We start from the raw sequence: 16,831 nt of genomic DNA, 5'->3' as shown, positions 1-16,831 counted from the left end.
ATGGGATGTCCATTAAGCCATGGGGCGTCCATGGGGAGTCCATGGGGTGTCCAAGGAGTGACCATGGGGTGACCACGGGGTGGCCATGTCCATGTCGCACCCCCCGACCCCCCACTGCACTCCCCTACCCACAAACCCCCCCAAATCCCCATGGTCACCTCCACCCGGCTCCCACCCTCACACAGACGTGGTGCACTCGCGGGTCAGCGGCGCCGTGGGCAGCTCAGTGGCCGGGCCGGCCGGAGCCCTGTCCAGCGAGCTGGACGTGCGCAGCGGGATCCCCGCCCGGCCGGGGGGCTGCCCACGGCTCCGGGCGCGGCCGCAGCAGCAGAGCACGCGCAGGAACTCGCCGCGCATGTCCTTGCTGCGCAGCATGTAGATCACCGGGTTGGCTGCCGAGTTGAGCGTGGCGAAGGCGAAGAAATAATTGGCGCTGTAGAGCACGCGGCAGGCGCGCACGGGGCACGAGGCGTCCATCAGGAGGATGATGAAGGCGGGCAGCCAGCAGACGATGAAGGCGCCCAGCACGATGGTGACGGTCTTGAGCAGCGCCAGCGTCTGCGCCGAGGCGATCTCGGCGTGGCTGGAGCGCACGATGCAGTAGATGCGCGTGTAGAGCCCCACGATGGCCATGAGGATGAGCGTGAAGATGGTGGTGACGAAGAGCACGTAGCGCTTGGAGTAGAGCGGCAGCACGGTGGAGCAGTCGCCCAGGTCGCTGATGCAGTTCCAGCCCATGATGGGCAGGCTGCCGACGGCGCCGGCGATCACCCAGCAGGCGCCGATGAGCAGCACCATGCGGCAGCTCTTGTCGCTGCTGTACACCTTCACCTTGGTGATGGCCACGTGCCGCTCGATGGCGATGGCCAGCAGGCTGAACACCGAGGCCGCCAGCGTGGCGAAGGCCGTGCCCTCGCGCACGAACCACTGCACGGGCGTCAGGCTGAAGGTGGTGCTGCCCGACAGCAGCGTATTGGCCATGAAGGCCGCGCCCGCCAGCAGGTCCGAGGCCGCCAGGTTGCCGATGAAGATGTACATGGCCAGGTGCAGGCGCTTGTTGCGGCAGATGGACACCAGCACCAGCAGGTTCTCCAGCACGATGAAGCAGCAGAGCACGACGATGAGCACAGAGCCCACCCAGCGCGAGGGCGCCGCGGCCTCGCCCCCGTCGCCCTTGGTGAAGTTGTAGTGCTCGCGGATCTTGTCGCGGTTCCAATATTCCTTGTAGATGCTCCCCATGGCGGTGGTGGGGGGCAGAGAGGAGGACGAGGCTCAGCGCCGCCGGGACATGGCTCCTGGGGACGGAAATGTCACCTCATTGTCACCAAGGACACCTCGGGGTCCCCCAAGGCTCAGTGCCTCCAGGACATGGCTCCTGGGGACGGAAATGTCACCTCATTGTCACCTCATTGTCACCTTTGTGCCACCAAGAAGACCCTAGGGTGACCTGAAGCTCAGCACCACCAGGACATGGCTCCTGGGGAGGGAAATGTCACCCCATTGTCACCTCTGTGCCACCAGGTACACCCCGGGGTGACAGCCGGTGTCACACCCCGTTTGTCACACCCAGGTGTCACCCAGGGCCAGAGGGGTGTCACCCACTGGGGTGGCAGGAGGTGACACCGGGTGGTGGCAGGAGGTGACAGACACCCCGGGGGGGTGGGGACACCGGGGATGTCACCGCCGGGTCCCCGTGTCCTCCCTCACGCCCGGTCCCCAGATTTCGGGACAGGACCCCCGGTTAGGGCTCCCCCCGCTCCCGCCCCCCCCGTTCCTCCCGTTGCGGGACTCCCGAGGGTCTGGATGGGACCGAGGGCCGGAGCGGGGGAAGGAGCCCCGGAGCCTTCCCGGTACCGGCGTCGGTCCCGTCCCGGTGCCCGCCCGTCCTGGTGCAGTCCCGGAGCCTCCCTGGTGCCGTTCTGGTACCAGAGCTCCCCCGGTGCCGTCCTGGAGCCCGCCCGGTACCAGAATTGCCCCGCTCCCGTCCCAGTGCCGTCCCGGAGCTCCTCCGGTGCCGTCCCGGTCTCGGAGCGGCCCCGGAGACTCCCCGGTCCCGTCCCGGAGCCGTCCCGGTACTAGAACTCCCCCAGGTGCCATCCCGGAGCCGTCCCGGTCCCGTCCCGGTACCAGAAGTGCCCCGCTCCCGTCCCGGTGCCGTCCCGAAGCCCCCGTTCCCGTCCCGCCACCGCCCGGTGCCTCGCGCAGCCGCGCCCGGTGCCGGGACACCGCCCCAGGCTCCCGCCGCCCCCGGGACCCCCCTAGGACCCCTCCGGGCCACCCCCGGAGCCTCGTACGGGTGCCGGTGGGAGCCGCCGGTGCCGGTCGGAACCGGCACGGAGCATCCGCCGCTTCCCCTTCCCCTCGGCCGCCCGCCCCCGGCTCGGAGCGGCCCCGGGCGGAGCCAGCGGGGGGAACGGGCGGGGCCGGGGGCGGCGGGACCCCCGGGGAATGGCAGACCGGGATCCCAAACCGGGAATGGCCCCAGGAACGGCCCCGGGATCCCAAACCGGGACCCTAAACCGGGATCCCAAACTGGGAACGGCCCCAGGAACGGCACCGGGATCCCAAACCGGGATCTCAAACCGGGACCCCAAAATGGGAACTGCCCCCGGGATCCCGAGCCGGGAATTGGCCCGAGAATTACTTCGGGAATTGCCTCCGGGACCCTGAACCGGGAATTGCCCCCGGGACCGGGACTGGGAATTGCCCCGGGATCCTGAGCTGGGATCCAGCACCGGGAATTGCCCCGGGATCCCGAACTGGGACCGGGACCGGGGTCCTGCCCCGGGGAATCGCACCGGGATCCTGAGCCGGGGGTGCCGCCCCGGGATCATCCACCGGGATCATCCCCGAGATCCATCCCCTGGAATCCGCCCGGGATCCATCCCCGGACCTCCCGAGACCCCCCGGGACCCCCGCCCCCTGAGGGGGATGGGGCGGCGGGGGGGGTCACCGGGGCCGCCTCGATCCCGAAATATCCCGGAGCAAATTGGATCAGCGCGGACAAAGCCGAGCTTAGAGCCGTGTTTAGCCGCGTAGGCGGCGCCCGCCGGGGCCGGGAGGAGCCCCCGAGACCCCCTCAGACCCCCCCGAGCCCCCCCAGAGACCCCCGAGACCGGACACGCGCGTGGGGGGACACGGGGACAGGGACCCCCCGGCCGGGCGCTGTCACCGCCGGGATTTTGGGGACCCTCGGGGCTTTGGGGACCCCCCCACAGGGACAGGACCCCCCCCCCCCGCCCCCTGCCAGCTGCGAGCCAGATGTTGGCTTGGCCGAAACAGCTGGGCCGGGACAATGAGGGGGGGGGACAGCCGGGGGGACCCCCATCCGTGGGGGTGGCCTTGAACCCCCCCAACCATGGGGACCCCCACAATGTGTCCCCCCACCCTTGGGGACACCCCCGAGCCGCCCCCAAACCCCCCCAGACCCCTCCGCGCGCTTGGGGCCGCTCCGGGGGTCCCGTTCTGAGCCCCCCTCCCCAATTCGGGGGGTCCCGGGGAGGTCCCGGGGGTGAGGGGATCCTCGGGGCGGGGGCACGGGGGTCTCGGGGGAGTTTTGGGGCTCTTACCGGTCCCGGGGCCGGTCCCGGCAGCGCTGAGCGCCCGTCCCGGGTCCAGCATGAGCGGGGGGGGGGCCGCGGGGGCGGAGGGGGCGGGGCTGGGGCGGAACCACACCCTCGAGGGGCGGGGCCACTGTGTGACATTCCCCCCCCCCCGCCATGGCTGGGACCCCCCAAGATGGGGTGGGGAACCACAAAAACCAAAAAAAACAGCAAAAAAACCTCCCTAAAAAACCAGCCCAAAAAACAGCAGCCCCCCCGCGTGTGTCCCCCCCATTTTGGGTGGGTGACAGCCCCAAAATGCGGCGGGGGGGGGACACACAAACGCCCCATCCGTTCTTCTTATTCTTCCCCCTCCTCCAGGAGGATTTTGGGAGATTTTTCACAATTTGGGGGATTTTTTGGGGGCTGGAAAAACTTCCCGGACTTTCCAGGGCTCGTCCCGGGAGGAATTCGGGGGTGGGGGGAGGATGAATTATTTGGGGGGGGGGATTTGGGGGGTTGGGAAGGGCCCGTCCCCCCCAAAAAAACCAGAAAAAATCCCCAAATTTTGAGCGCTGGGAGGGGCCGAGGGGCCGGAGAAGGGATTTAATGAATTTGGATTTAATTGGAACCAGGCGCGGGGTCGGGCTGGGGCGGGCGGGATGAGCCCCCCCTCCCCCCCTCCCCCAATCCATGCGGAATTCCCGCCCCCGGACCCCCGGGAGCGGGCGGGGCTGTGGAAACACGGATTGGGGAAAAAAAGAGGAAAAAAAGGATTCCCGAATTGTCCCAACAATCCCGGCCCCGCGAATTCCGGGTGGGAATTTGGGAGAGACCCTGGGTGTGGGGTGGAGCCCCCCGAGGGGGAAATGGGAATGGAGAAATGGGAACTGGGAATGGGAACTGGGAATGGGAACTGGAACGGGGAAATGGAAATGGGGAATGGGAATAGGAAATGGGAAACGGGGAATGGGAAATGGGGAATGGGAATGGGAAATGGGAACGGGACCAGGCGGTGGGGCTGGGATAGGGAACGGGAAGGAGCAGGGACACTGGGAATTGGCACTGGGAAGGGACAGGGACATTGGGAATGGACACTGGCACTGGGGAGGGACAGGGACACTGGGAATGGACACTCGTAAGGGACAGGGACACTGGGCAGGGACATTGGGAAGTGGCACCGGCACTGGAAAGTGGCACTGGAGAGGGACGGGGACACTGGATATGGCACTGGGAATGGACACTGGCACTGGGGAGGGACAGGGACACTGGGAATGGACACTGGCACCGGTAAATGGCACCGGACAGGGACGGTTGGACTGGGGGCGCTGTTGGGGGTCACTGGGGAGGGGGCACTGGGGGTGACACCGGGGAGGGGACACCAGGGGGACACCGTGGGGGGAAATTTGGCGTTGGGGACACAAAGGGGGGGGTCCCCCCTTTCCTCCCCGTTTTCCCGCCGTTCCGCCCCCGCCGGAAGTGGCGCCGCGCGCGCAGTGACGTCACCGCGCCCGTCCCCGCCCCTCGCCTTCCCGCCATGATCCGCGCGGGGGCGGCCGCCCTGAGGGCCTGGAGCCGGGGCCGGGGCTGGGCCGCGGTGAGAACGGCACCGGGAGCGGGGCCGGGAGCAGGGCCGGGCCGGGGGGAGAAGGGGCGGGGAGCGACACCGGGAGCGGCCCCGGTACTGGGATGGGAACGGGGGGAACCGGGCGGGGGCGGGGCCAGAGCCCTGAGGGCGGTCCGTGGGCAGGGCCAGGGCCGTGAGGGTGGTGAAATAGGCGGGGCCAGGACAATGAGGGCGGTGAAATGGGCGGGGTCGTGGCTGAGGGGCTGGGTTGGGGCGGTACCAAGTGGAAGCTCGGCCCGGGGGGGTTCGGAGGTCCGGGCCGGGCCCAGGAGCGGGGCTGGGGGGCGGGCGGGGGTCGTGTGCCCCCTCCCCTCAGCCCGCGGTTGGTCTCGCCCCCCTGGGGACACCCTGGGGACATTGGGGACACCCTGGGGACACCATGGGCATTGTCCCCAATGTCGCTGTCCCGCAGCTCTCGACGGCGCCTCCGGCCGCGCCTGCGGTCCCTGAGCCCCGCAAGGGTGAGTGCGGGGTTGGGGACACCTTGGGGACATCGGGGACATCCTGGGGACAGTGACAGGGGCTGGGGACAGCCAGGACCATCATGGGGACATCATGGACAGAGCCACCACGGGGTTGGGGACACCTGAATCACCCTGGGGACATCAGAGCTGGCTGCCCGTGCTTTGGGGGGTGCCAGGAGCCGCCTGTGAGGGTCCCCATTGTCCCCAGAGAAGCCCCCAGTGCTGCGAAGCTGCAGTGTCCCCACGCTGTCCCCAGTGTCCCCACGTGTCCCCTTGTCCCCAGGACTGTCCCCAGAGGAGCCCCCGGTGGCGTCCCCGGTGCTGAGGAGCTGCAGTGTCCCCGTGCCGTCCCCGCTGTCCCCCGTGCAGGCCTGGGTGGGGTCCCTGCGCCACCCCCAGGACACGCTGCGGGGCCTGGCCGACCTGCACCCCGACGTCTTCGCCGTCACCCCCAGGTGGGGACACCCGGGTGGCTGTGGGGACACGCTGGGGACACCCCCAGGTGGGGCTCTGGGTCAGTGTCCCCCTTCTGTGTCCCCCCCCGTGTCCCCAGGCTGGACATCCTGCACACGGTGGCCACGTGGCAGAAGAACTTCAGGAGGATTGTGAGTGTGGGGAGGGGTTTTGGGGGGAAAAAGAGGGATTTGGGGTGGAAAAAGGGACTTGGGGGCTGAAAATGTTTGTGTCCTCTGTCTGTCCCTCTGTCTGTCCCAGAGCTATGCCTGCGTGCGCACCCGGGCCGAGGTGCGGGGCGGTGGCCGCAAGCCCTGGCGGCAGAAAGGCTCCGGGCGCGCCCGGCACGGCTCCGTGCGGTCCCCGCTGTGGAGGGGAGGTGAGTGACACCCAAAACCCAGGGATGGGGACACACAGGGGGCTGGGTACAGGGACACGGGTCTCGGGACAGCCTGGGGACATCCTGGGGACAAGGACATGGGGGCCGGGGATGTCCTGGGGATGTCTGGGACTGCCCTGAGGACATCAGGAACCACCCTGGGGACCCCAGGCCTGGCTATCCCTGGTTTGGGGTCTCTGGGGACCCCAGGCCTGGCTGCCCACCTCGGCCCGGCCCATGGGTGGTGTCCCCTGCCCGGAGATGTCACCGTGTCCCCTCCTGGCAGGTGGCATCGCCCACGGCCCACGGGGCCCCACCAGCTACTTCTACATGGTGCCCATGAGGGTGCGGGTGCTGGGGCTGAAGGTGGCCCTGAGTGTGAAGCTGATGCAGGTACGGGGGTGGCCCGGGGGGGTGGGGGACACCCGGGGCTGGGGACAGGGTGACAACGGCCCTGGTGTCCCCCAGGATGAGCTGCACGTGGTGGAGAGCCTGGAGCTGCCCAGCAGTGACCCCCAGGAGCTGCTGGAGCTGGCACGGGCACGGCGCTGGGGACACTCCGTGCTGCTGGTGGACACGTGAGAGAGGGACACTGGGGACAATGGGGACACTGGGACAGGGCTGGGGACACAGGGACAGGGCTGGGGACACTGGGACAGGGCTGGGGACACAGGGGGTACTGGGGACAGGGCTGGGGACATTGGGGACAGGGCTGGAGCTGGCACAGGCATGGCGATGGGGACACTCCGTGCTGCTGGTGGACACGTGAGAGAGGGACACTGGGACAATGGGGACATTGGGGACACTGGGACAGGGCTGGGGACAGGGCTAGGGACAGTGGGGATGGCATGTCCATGGATCTGGGGACGCCCCATCCCTTTTTCCCCCAGCAATGAATTCCCAGAGAACATCAGCGCTGTGGCCGAGGGGCTCAAATCCATCACCCTCATCCCCGCCCTGGGTGAGCCCCAATCCCCTCGCTCTGACCCCTCCCCAGAGACGCTCTGGGGACCCCGCTGACGTCCCCAACGTGTCCCCAACGTGTCCCCACCTGTCCCCACGCAGGGCTCAACGTGCACAGCCTGCTCAAGCACCAGACGCTGGTGCTGACCCTGGACGCCGTCGCCTTCCTGGAGCAGCGGCTGCTGTGGCACGACTCGCGCTACTCACCCCTGGTGCCCTTCTCCCTGCCCCACCGGGACCTGCCCGGGGCCGCCTGAGACCCCCCAGGCGGGATTTGCCCCTCTTGGGTGGGATTTGCCCCCCCGGCTAGGATTTGTCCCCCCCATGGGGCAGATCCTGTCAGGAAAGGATTTGGGGACACCGCGGCACAATGAGGTTTTGTCCGTTCTCCAGGAGGATTTCCTGGAGCCCCCCAGGGTGGGATTTGCCCCCCCCAGATGGGATTTGCCCCCCCAGACCGGATCCAGCCCCCCCATTCAGGAATTCAGGGTTGTCGGGCGCTGCTGTGGCCATTAAAGGGATTTTTTTTCCATTGTTGTTGTTTTTATTTTGGGTGGAATCAGGGGGTTGCCACCTCCTTTTGGGGCTCCCCTCGTGTCCCAACCCCTCTGGGATCCCCCCCAAATATTCCAGCTCCTTCATCCCAATCCCAGCCCCCTCCTCAATATCCAAACCCCTTTTGGATCCCAAACCCTTTTCCAGTCCCTCCTCCTCACCGCGGGTTTTCCCCACGGATTCTGTCCTTTTGGGTGGAATTTTGGGAATTTCGGGGCCGTGGTGGCTGAGGGATTTTTGTGGGTGTGTCTCCCCCCCCCACAAATGTCCCCAAGTGTTCCCATCCCCTCCCACACCTCGGGAAGGTGGGAGCCGGAAAAGGAGGAAATTCAGGAGGAATAAATTCTGGCCTCACCCAATTCCTGTGAAATTTGGGGCAGGGGAAAACCTGGGAATGCCTGCACTGAGAGGGGGCGGGGGGTGTCAAGGTTTTTGGGGGAATTTTGGGGGTCCCGAGGGGAATTTTGGGAATCCCAATGTCCCTCTTGGAATCCCGGGAGTGCTGGCGCGGGTTTTTGGGGGAAAATCTTGGGAAAAAAAATCGGGAAATTGGGAATTTTGATGAGGCCAGGGACCCCACACACACACAATAACCAGGACCGGGGGTCGCACCGAGCCCCCCGCCGCCGCCCCCTCCTCAGCACGTGGCGAGGCATGGGGGGGGGGGGGTTAAACCCCCGGTGTGTGCCCCCCGTGCCCTCCGGGGCTCTCCGTGTCCCCCCCCGCGCCGCTGACCCGCGCGCACCGCCCGGCTCATTGCTCTTTACATGGGCGCCGCCATCTTGCGGCGCAAAGGGTCCTGGGATATACCGGTGCGGAACTACTGCAAAGACTGCCGGGATACACCGGGGTTTTATTCCCGCAAAGGCTGCCGGGATTTCCCGCGGGGCACGCCGGGATACGCCAAGGCGTTGGGGGCCACAGAGGCTGCCGGGATACACCGAGGCGGAAACCGTCAGCGCTCCCCGCGCTCCGCCAGCTCCCGGCAGAGCTGGGACGGGGAAAACACCCCCCACTCGGTGATGATGCCCCCCGTGATCAGCTCGTGCGGCGTGACGTCAAACGCTGGGTTCCATACGTCCACCTCTGCACCAGGAGGAGGAAGAAGGGGGAGTACATGGGGTCAGAGGGGCTCTGGCAGCGACCTCAGCCCCCCCTGACCCGTCGAGGAACCCCAAACCCTACAAAGCAACCCTCTATGGGACCCCTGAGCCCCTGAGACCCCCCCCCCCCCCCCCGAGATCACCCCCAGACCCACCAGGACCCCCAAGACCCCTCTGAGACCCCCCCAGACCCACCACAATCCCCCAGGGCCATGCTCCAGGCCCCCCTCCCACCCCGGCACCCACCGGGTTCGGCCAGGAGAACATCCCCGAGCCGGGTGAGCTCGGTGCCCGGGCGCTCCTCGATGGGGATCAGGCTGCCCGAGGCCAGCGAGGGGTCGCAGCTGCTGCTGGGGGCGGCCACGTAGAAGGGGACGCGCAGGTGGCGCGCGGCCAGCGCCAGCTGGAACGTCCCGATCTTGTTGGCCACGTCACCGTTGGCGGCTACGCGGTCGGCTCCCACCACCACGGCTGGGGGGCACAGGAGGGGCGGGGGGATGAGATGTGTCACCTGTGTGCCGTCACATCCCATCCCTGTGCCTTCAGCTTTGGGCCTGTCCTTTCCCAGCTCATCTGTCAACACCTGGTTTCCCTCCTCTTTGTCCCCATCCCATTCTGTGTGTTCCCACCCTGTCCTGTGTGTGCCCATCCTGTCACCCACCCCATGTCCCTCCTGCGTCCCCATCCTGCGTCCTTTTCCTTGTCCCCATCCCATTTTCTGTGTCCCCATCTTGCTCTCTGTTCCCATCCCCCATCCCTTTTCCTTGTGCCCACCCTGCTCTGTGTCCTCCATGTCCCTCTGTCCCCTCCCCATTCCTCTGTCCCTCCCCGTCCCTCTGTCCCTCCCGGTACCGTGCACGCCGCGCTCCCGCATGGCGGCGGCGGCGGCGCTGTCGGCGATGATCGTGACCGGGATCCCGTCGTGCCGCAGCTCCAGCGCCGAGAGCCGTGAGCCCTGGTGGAAGGGCCGGGTCTCAGTGCAGAACACGCGGGACAGCGACCCCCGCTCGTGCAGGGCCCGCACCACACCTGGGGGGGACATGGGGACACTTAGGGACACCTCAGGGACACCACGAAAAGCCCCAGGGGGAAAAAGGGGGCAGGGAGCCCCCCAGCGCCTCCCAGAATCTCCCAGTCCCCCCCACTCCCCTCCCAGTCCCTCCCCAGTTGCCCCCAGTCCCCCCCCAGTTACCCCACATTGCCCCTGGTGCCCCCCCAGTCCCTCCCAGTCTCCCCCAGTTCCCCCCAATCCCCCTCCCAGTGCCCCCAGTACCCAGGGCGGTGCCGTAGCCGGCCGTGGCGAGGGTCCCGGTGTTGCAGTGGGTCAGGAGGGTGACGGGACCCCCGCCCGGGACCCCCCCCAGGATGTGCTCGGCCCCGTGGGTGCCGATGCTGCGATTGTCGCGCCGGTCCTTGGCCAGCAGCCCCTCGATGTACTCGATGATGCTGGGGGGAAAATTGGGGGTGGTGACCTCAAAATCATACCAAATATACCCCAAAATCTGCCCCAAATTCACCCCAAAATTCACCCAATCTACCCCAAAATTTACCCCAAAATCCTGACCCCAAACCCAGCCCAGCAGCCCCTCGATGTACTTGATGATGCTGGGGGCGGGGAAAAATGGGGGTGGTGACCCCAAAATCCATCCCAAATCCATTCTGAATCCAGCTCAAACCCATCCCAAAATCCACCCCAAATCTACCTCAAAACACAGCCCAAAATCCTGACCCCCAAATCCACCCCAAAATCGACCCCAAACCCATCCCAAATCCACCCCGAAATCCTGACCCCAAATCCACTGCAAAATCATCCTAAATCCCCCCCAGATCCCCACCTGGAACCCCAAATCCCCTCAAATCCCCCCCTGGACCCCCAAATCCCCCCCCCGCCCCAGACCCCCAATCCCCCCGATCCCACTCCCGTTACCTCTCTCGCAGCTCCTGGGGGGTCACCCCGGGGGTCTCCCGCACCTTTTTGCGGAGCCACCCCCGCAGCCTCTCGGCCTCCCTGCCCAGGTTGGCGGCCGTGGGGCGGGCGCTGAGCAGGAACCCCAATCTCTGCCCCACGAACTCCTCGAGCGCCCCCAAATCCTCCTGGGGGCCCGCGCCCCCCGCCAGCTCCACGGCCAGGCTGAGGCAGCCCAGCAGGGCGATGGCCGGGGCCCCCCGCACCTGGGGGGCACGGAAACGACACTGAGACCCCTCCCCAAAATGGGTCTGGGTCCCTGAAACTGGAAACAACACTGAGACCCCCCCCCAAAAAATGGGTCTGGGGTCCCCAAAACGCTGAGGCAGCCCAGCAGGGCGATGGCCGGGGCCCCCCGCACCTGGGGAGCACGGAAATATCACTGAGACCCCTCCCCAAAATGGGTCTGGGGTTCCTGAAACTCGGGGAGGCAGGGAAACAACGCTGATACCCCCCTACCCCAAAATGGGGAGGGGGCACAGGACGACACCTGAATCCTCCCCCCCCAGATTGATTTGGGGATCCCCCAAATAAGAGGTGGGGGTTTGGGGGGGAGGGGTCAGGATTGGGGTGGGGGTCTCGGGGAGTATTTGGCGGGGGGGTCAGGGGAGTTTTGGGGTATTTGGGGAGGTCAGGGGGTATTGGGGGGTCTCTGGGGTATTTGGGGGTATTTGGGGGGGGTCTCCCCTCACCTCCATGTCGCGGATGGCGCCCCAGGCCCGCTCCACGCCCCCCACCCGTTCGTAGCGGAGCTGCCCCGGCAGCAGCCGCTGGTTCAGAACCTCGAGCGAACCGCGGCGGTATCGGAGCGACTCCAGCGCCATCGCGACACAAACCGCGACAGAAACGGCGACAGAGAACGCGACGGGACACGAGACAGAAACGGGGACAGAGCTCCGCCCCTTCCGGAAAGCCCCGCCCCCAACAGGGCCCGCCCCCAGCGCGCCAAAATCACGGAAATGGCGGCAGTTTTTAATTTTAATTTTAATTATTTTGGGGGGATAAATTACAATAAACAGGGGGGACGGGGTGGGGGGACAGGGGGCTCAGAGACCCCTCCCCCCATCAGACCCCCCCAGTTTTGGGGGGTACCGGCCCCCCCAAATCCCCCTCAGGGGCTCTCGGAACCGGAGTCGGAATAATCGGCGACCAAAGATGGGGCGGGGGCGTCCCGGGGGGGTCCCGCAGTTTGGGGGGGATCCTGGGAGGGTTCCCCAGTTTGAGGGGGATCCCGGGGCTTTCCCCCATCCTGGGGGGGGGTCCTGAGAGGGTTCCCCAGTGTGGGGGGGATCCTGAGGAGCTCCCTCAGTTTGGGGGGGGTCCCGGGGGTTTCCCCCATCCTGGGGGGGGTCCCGGGGTGTCCCCGCCCCCCTCCTGACGATGCCGAGCCCGGCGGGGGTCGGGGGGGGTCCCGGGGGTGTCCGTGACGCCCCCAGCCCCAATTTTTGGGGAGGGGTCCGGGAGGTGCCGGGTCCGAACCAGGAGCGCTGGGAGATCTCGGAGCGCTTCAGGCGCTGCCGCTGCTCGTAGGCTGAGGGGGGAATGGGGACCCCAAAATGTCACCCCGAAATGGAGACCCCGAAATGTCACCCCGAAATCGGGACCCCATAATCCTGACCTCAAAATCTGACCCCAAAATGGTGAGCCTAAAATGCTGACCCCAAAATTCCCCCAAACTCCACTATAACACCCCCAAATCCCCGCAAATCCTCCCCAAATCCCCAGCTGGAACCCCAAACCCCTCCCAAACCGCCCAAATCCCCCCCCAGATTCCTCCTCCAAATCCCCCTTAAACCTCCCCAAATCCCCCCAGAACTCCCCTAAATCCTCCCAAAACTCCCCAAAATCCCCCCAAACCCCCTTAGGACCCCCCGAAATCCCCCTCTCGCAGTCGGGGGCGCGCAGGCTGACCAGCGCCGCCAGCCACGGATCCTCCCCCAAATCCCACCCAAACCCCCTCAAATCCCCCCAAAACCCCCCCAGGAACCCCCAAATCCCCACCTGCGACCCCAAATCCCCCCGGGACCCCCCGGACCCCTCCTCACAGTCGGGGGCGCGCAGGCTGAGCAGCGCCGCCAGCCACCGATCCTCCCCCAAATCCCACCCAAACCCCCTCAAATCCCCCCAAAACCCCCCCAGGAACCCCCAAATCCCCACCTGCGACCCCAAATCCCCCGGGACCCCCCGGACCCCTCCTCACAGTCGGGGGCGCGCAGGCTGAGCAGCGCCGCCAGCCGCCGATCCTCCTCTTCCTCCCGGAGCAGGGGGATGCTGAGCCCGGCCTTCCTCGCCAGCGCCGCCGCCTCCTCCTCCTCCTCCCTCAGCGTCTTCTTCTCCTCCTGGGGAGGGGAAATGGGGCTGGGGGCGAGGGGCGGGACCGCCCCGGGGGGAGGCCGGGATTCTAGGGGGTAGGAGGATCTGGTGGGGGGTTTTGGGGTTTTTTTGAGGGGTTTTAGGGATTTTTTGGGGCGTTTTTTGTGGGGTTTTTTTGTGGGCTTTTTGCGCGGGGGGTTGAGGGTTTTTTTCGGGGTTTTCGGGGTGTTTTGGGTATTTGGGTTTTTTTGGGGGGGGGGTTTCGAGTTTTTTTTGGGTGTGCTGGAGTTGGCAAGGTGGATTTGGTGGGGTGTAGGGGATTTTTAGGGGGTGATTTAGGGGAGGTTTTAGGGGGTTTAGGATAAGTTTTTTAGGGAATTTTGAGGAAGGTTTTTAGGGGATTTAGGCAATGATTATGGGGAGGTTTTTAGGGGATTTAGGGGAGGTTTTTTAGGGAATTTTGGGGAGGTTTTTCAGGGTGCTTTTAGGGTACTTTGGGGTCCCCAGCGCCCCGCACTGACCCGGAACCTTCTCCTGAGGCGGCTGTTGAGGCCGAAGTCGTCCTTCCAGGCGCTCTGAGCCTCCTGCAGCCGCGTCAGGGTGGGCGTGACGCGCTCCAGGACCCCCCGGTCCGACACGCCGTGCTCCAGGCGGAACATGGCGTCCGTGGCCAGGCGCTGCCGCTGCTCTGGGGCTGGGAAACAACAGACTGGGATGGACTGGGATGGACTGGGATGGACTGGGATGGACTGGGAGGGACTGGGAGGGACTGGGGACACTGGGGGTGACACGTTCCAGGACACGCTCTGTGCTCCAGGCGGAACATGGCATCCGTGGCCAGGCGCTGACGCTGCTCTGGGGCTGAGACAGAGGGACTGGGATGGACTGGGGATACTGGGACAGGGACCCAGGGATCACTGGGCCATACTGGTCCCTACTGGTTTATACTGGACTCACAGGAGGGCAGCACCTGCTCGCTGTCCCCGGGCTCCCAGCGCCATGAACAGCTCCCTGGGGCACTGGGATGGACTGGCTCACTGGGACAGGGACGCTGGGACTGTAGGGGGTTACTGGGCCATACTGGTCCATACTGGGACTCACAGGAGGGCAGCACCTGCTCGCTGTCCCCGGGCTCCCAGCGCTCCTCCTTGCGCCGGGCCCCGCTGACGATGACGTAGTCGCAGTTCCCGGGGTCCGTCTGCAGCTCGATGTAATTCACGCACAGGTGGCACTTCATCCTGAACCTGGGCGGGCAGAATGTGCCCTGGGGGTCCCCAAAATCCACACACACACACACAGCCCCCCAAAAATACCAAAAAATTCCAAAAAAATCCAAAAATCCAGTTCCAGTCCCCCAAAACTCTCCAACCTGAATCTGAACCAATCCTGAACCTGGGGGGGCGGGGGGGCACAGGGCTCAGGGGGACCCCAAAAAATCCCCTGGGGGTCCCCAAAGTACACACACAAGCTTCTGGCCCCCTCAAATCCATACACACCCTTCTTGCCCTCCAAAAATCCCAAAAATCCGGTTCTAGACCTCAAAATCCACACACACTGTTCTGATCCCCCAAAATCCATACACACCCACCCAACCCCCCAAAAATCCCAAAGTTCCAGCCCCCCAAAACCTCCCCAACCCTCCTCCCCCACCAAAACCCCCCCAGCCTCCCAGGTGCCCCCCAAACCTCACCTGTACACGGGCGTGGTGTAATAATTCCCCACCTTCTTCTTCTCAGCGTTGTACCTGACACCTGGGGGGGGATTGGGGGGCTCAGACCAACCCCCCCACATTTGGAGAACCCCCCAAAACCCCTTTGGAACCCCCCAAAATCCCCCCAAAATGGGGCGGGGGCTCACCCATGCCAATGTGGTTCTGGCAGCCGTCGCACCAGATGTTGAAGGGCATCTCGAACCTGGGGGGGTTTTGGGGAGTCAGGGAGGGTCAGGAGGGGTTTGGGGGGGTCAGGGGGTGTTTTTGGGGGGTCCCAGCCCCACCTGATGACGAGGATGCCCTGGGAGAGTTTGCGGGCGCGCTCTCGCAGGGGGTGGCTGTGGTGGTACCGGTTCAGGGAGCCGTGCTGGGGGAAAAGGGGGGAAAAAGGGGGTCAGGAGGGGGGTGGCACCCCCAAAATCCAGCTCTGGCACCCCAAAATTCCCACACACCCTTCAGGACCCCCAAAATCCAGTTATGGACCCCTAAAATCCACACACACCCACATGGTCCCACAAAGTTACACACACGCCCTTCCACCTCTTCCCCCAAAAATGAATCTTCAGCCCCCCCAAAACCTCCCCAAACCCTTCCCCAACTCCCTCAAACCCCTCTAGTTCCCCCAGTCACCCCCCAGCCCCCCAAACCTCCCTTAAACCCCCCAAAACCCCCTCAGGACCCCCCCAAACCCCTCCCCAGCTCCCCCAAACTTTCCCTAAACCCCCCAAATTCCCCTCAAAACATCCCCAACCTCCCCCCAAAACCCCTCCTCAGCCCCCCACGCACCCCCCAAACTCCTCCCCCAGCCCCCAAACTCCCCAATAACCCCCTCAGGACCCCCCCGAGCCCCCCCGAGCCCCCAACCCACCTTGGCAGGGTCGAAGTCGGGTGGGTAGTATTTGTTGGTGCCCTTGCGCTCACCCTGTGGGGAAACGGGGGGGTCAGGGGGCGTGGCCTCGGCGTGACCCTGCTGTGACCTTGGTGTGACCCCAGCATGACCCCTGTGTGACCCTGCTGTGACCCCACAGTGTGACCCCTCTGTGACCCTGCAGTGACCTCAGTGTGACTCCACTGTGTGACCACTGTGTGACCCCTGTGTGACCTTTATGTGACCCCACAATGTGATGACTGTGTGACCTCAGTGTGACTCCCGTGTGACCCCTCTATGACCTCAGAGTGACCCCTGTGTGACCCCTGTGTGACCCCTGCTGACCCCGCCCCCACTCACCATGGCTGAGGTCTCTGGAGGTCACCGGGGAGTCCCGGGTCCGACTGGGAGGAGCTGACGGTCACTGGTTTGTCCTGGGATGGGGACAGCGGGCACTGGTCTGTGCCGGGAGAGAGACGGGGGGCACTGCTCTGTACCGGGCTGTACCGGGATATCACCGGACCGTACCGAGCCGTACCGAGCTGCACCAGGCTATAACCGAGCCGTCCCGGGCCGAACCGCTCTGTTACCGGGCCGTACCGAGCCGTGCTGATCCGCACCGGGATATTACCGAGCCGTACCGCGCTGTGATCGGGTTGTTAGCGGGCCGTACCGATCCGTACCGAGCTGTTACCGGACCGCACCGCGTCTTTACGAGCCTTACCGGGATATCACCGGGCTGTACCGATCCGTTCCGAGCCGTACCACGCTGTTACAGGGCTGTTCCAGGATATTACCGGGCTGTTCCCGATCCGTCCCGATCCGTCCCGATCCGTACCGGGCCCACCCCTCACGCACCCCCCGGTCCGCACCGACCGCTTCCGGCT

General features: G+C 65.7%; 4 protein-coding genes across 4 annotated transcripts; 1 reads left to right on the top strand and 3 right to left on the bottom strand.

Annotated features, from left to right (window-relative positions):
• Nucleotides 1-177: 177 nt before the first annotated feature.
• S1PR2 (sphingosine-1-phosphate receptor 2) lies at nucleotides 178-3,621 on the bottom strand. The gene is given in 3 exon segments (XM_054294717.1): nucleotides 178-1,263; nucleotides 1,266-1,296; nucleotides 3,560-3,621. Coding segments are annotated over 3 exon segments (1,179 nt in total).
• Nucleotides 3,622-5,079: 1,458 nt separating this feature from the next.
• MRPL4 (mitochondrial ribosomal protein L4) lies at nucleotides 5,080-7,813 on the top strand. Its single transcript, XM_054294713.1, has 9 exons — nucleotides 5,080-5,139; nucleotides 5,582-5,630; nucleotides 5,917-6,088; nucleotides 6,187-6,238; nucleotides 6,348-6,465; nucleotides 6,752-6,858; nucleotides 6,934-7,043; nucleotides 7,356-7,426; nucleotides 7,531-7,813. Exons 1-9 carry the CDS (start codon nucleotides 5,080-5,082, stop codon nucleotides 7,683-7,685), a joined length of 894 nt encoding a protein of 297 aa, XP_054150688.1. The 3' UTR covers nucleotides 7,686-7,813.
• A 1,087-nt stretch (nucleotides 7,814-8,900) lies between these two features.
• MRI1 (methylthioribose-1-phosphate isomerase 1) lies at nucleotides 8,901-11,902 on the bottom strand. Its single transcript, XM_054294715.1, has 6 exons — nucleotides 11,745-11,902; nucleotides 11,014-11,258; nucleotides 10,360-10,532; nucleotides 9,939-10,115; nucleotides 9,333-9,557; nucleotides 8,901-9,069 (listed from the first exon to the last, which is right to left on the bottom strand). The coding sequence occupies exons 1-6, from the start codon at nucleotides 11,874-11,876 to the stop codon at nucleotides 8,939-8,941; spliced, it is 1,083 nt and encodes a 360-aa protein (XP_054150690.1). The 5' UTR covers nucleotides 11,877-11,902; the 3' UTR covers nucleotides 8,901-8,938.
• Nucleotides 11,903-12,163: 261 nt separating this feature from the next.
• On the bottom strand, nucleotides 12,164-16,324 carry YJU2B (YJU2 splicing factor homolog B). The gene is made up of 10 exons (XM_054294711.1): nucleotides 16,305-16,324; nucleotides 15,945-15,998; nucleotides 15,361-15,443; nucleotides 15,223-15,278; nucleotides 15,056-15,116; nucleotides 14,467-14,609; nucleotides 13,887-14,059; nucleotides 13,253-13,391; nucleotides 12,354-12,583; nucleotides 12,164-12,253 (listed from the first exon to the last, which is right to left on the bottom strand). Exons 1-10 carry the CDS (start codon nucleotides 16,305-16,307, stop codon nucleotides 12,164-12,166), a joined length of 1,032 nt encoding a protein of 343 aa, XP_054150686.1. The 5' UTR covers nucleotides 16,308-16,324.
• Nucleotides 16,325-16,831: the final 507 nt, after the last annotated feature.

The sequence above is a fragment of the Melozone crissalis genome, unplaced genomic scaffold, assembly GCF_028551555.1.
Source record: "Melozone crissalis strain CALT ecotype California unplaced genomic scaffold, PUWL_Pcris_2 ptg000317l_1, whole genome shotgun sequence".
Classification (NCBI taxonomy): Eukaryota; Metazoa; Chordata; class Aves; order Passeriformes; family Passerellidae; genus Melozone; species Melozone crissalis.
Note: the sequence above shows the minus strand (reverse complement) of the source record. Positions and strands in the feature narration are given on the sequence as shown.

Excerpts from the sequence above, each read along its gene's own strand:
- MRPL4 (XM_054294713.1), top strand. The coding sequence starts at position 5,080 with ATGATCCGCGCGGGGGCGGCCGCCCTGAGGGCCTGGAGCCGGGGCCGG. Across the intron at positions 6,089-6,186 it reads GTCTTCGCCGTCACCCCCAG|GCTGGACATCCTGCACACGG; the intron begins GTGGGGACACCC and ends CCGTGTCCCCAG. Across the intron at positions 7,427-7,530 it reads CACCCTCATCCCCGCCCTGG|GGCTCAACGTGCACAGCCTG; the intron begins GTGAGCCCCAAT and ends GTCCCCACGCAG.
- MRI1 (XM_054294715.1), bottom strand. The coding sequence starts at position 11,876 with ATGGCGCTGGAGTCGCTCCGATACCGCCGCGGTTCGCTCGAGGTTCTG. Across the intron at positions 10,116-10,359 it reads CGGCTACGGCACCGCCCTGG|GTGTGGTGCGGGCCCTGCAC; the intron begins GTACTGGGGGCA and ends TGTCCCCCCCAG. Across the intron at positions 9,070-9,332 it reads TGTTCTCCTGGCCGAACCCG|AGGTGGACGTATGGAACCCA; the intron begins GTGGGTGCCGGG and ends CTCCTGGTGCAG.
- YJU2B (XM_054294711.1), bottom strand. Across the intron at positions 15,444-15,944 it reads CCGACTTCGACCCTGCCAAG|CACGGCTCCCTGAACCGGTA; the intron begins GTGGGTTGGGGG and ends CTTTTCCCCCAG. Across the intron at positions 15,117-15,222 it reads CCAGAACCACATTGGCATGG|GTGTCAGGTACAACGCTGAG; the intron begins GTGAGCCCCCGC and ends ATCCCCCCCCAG.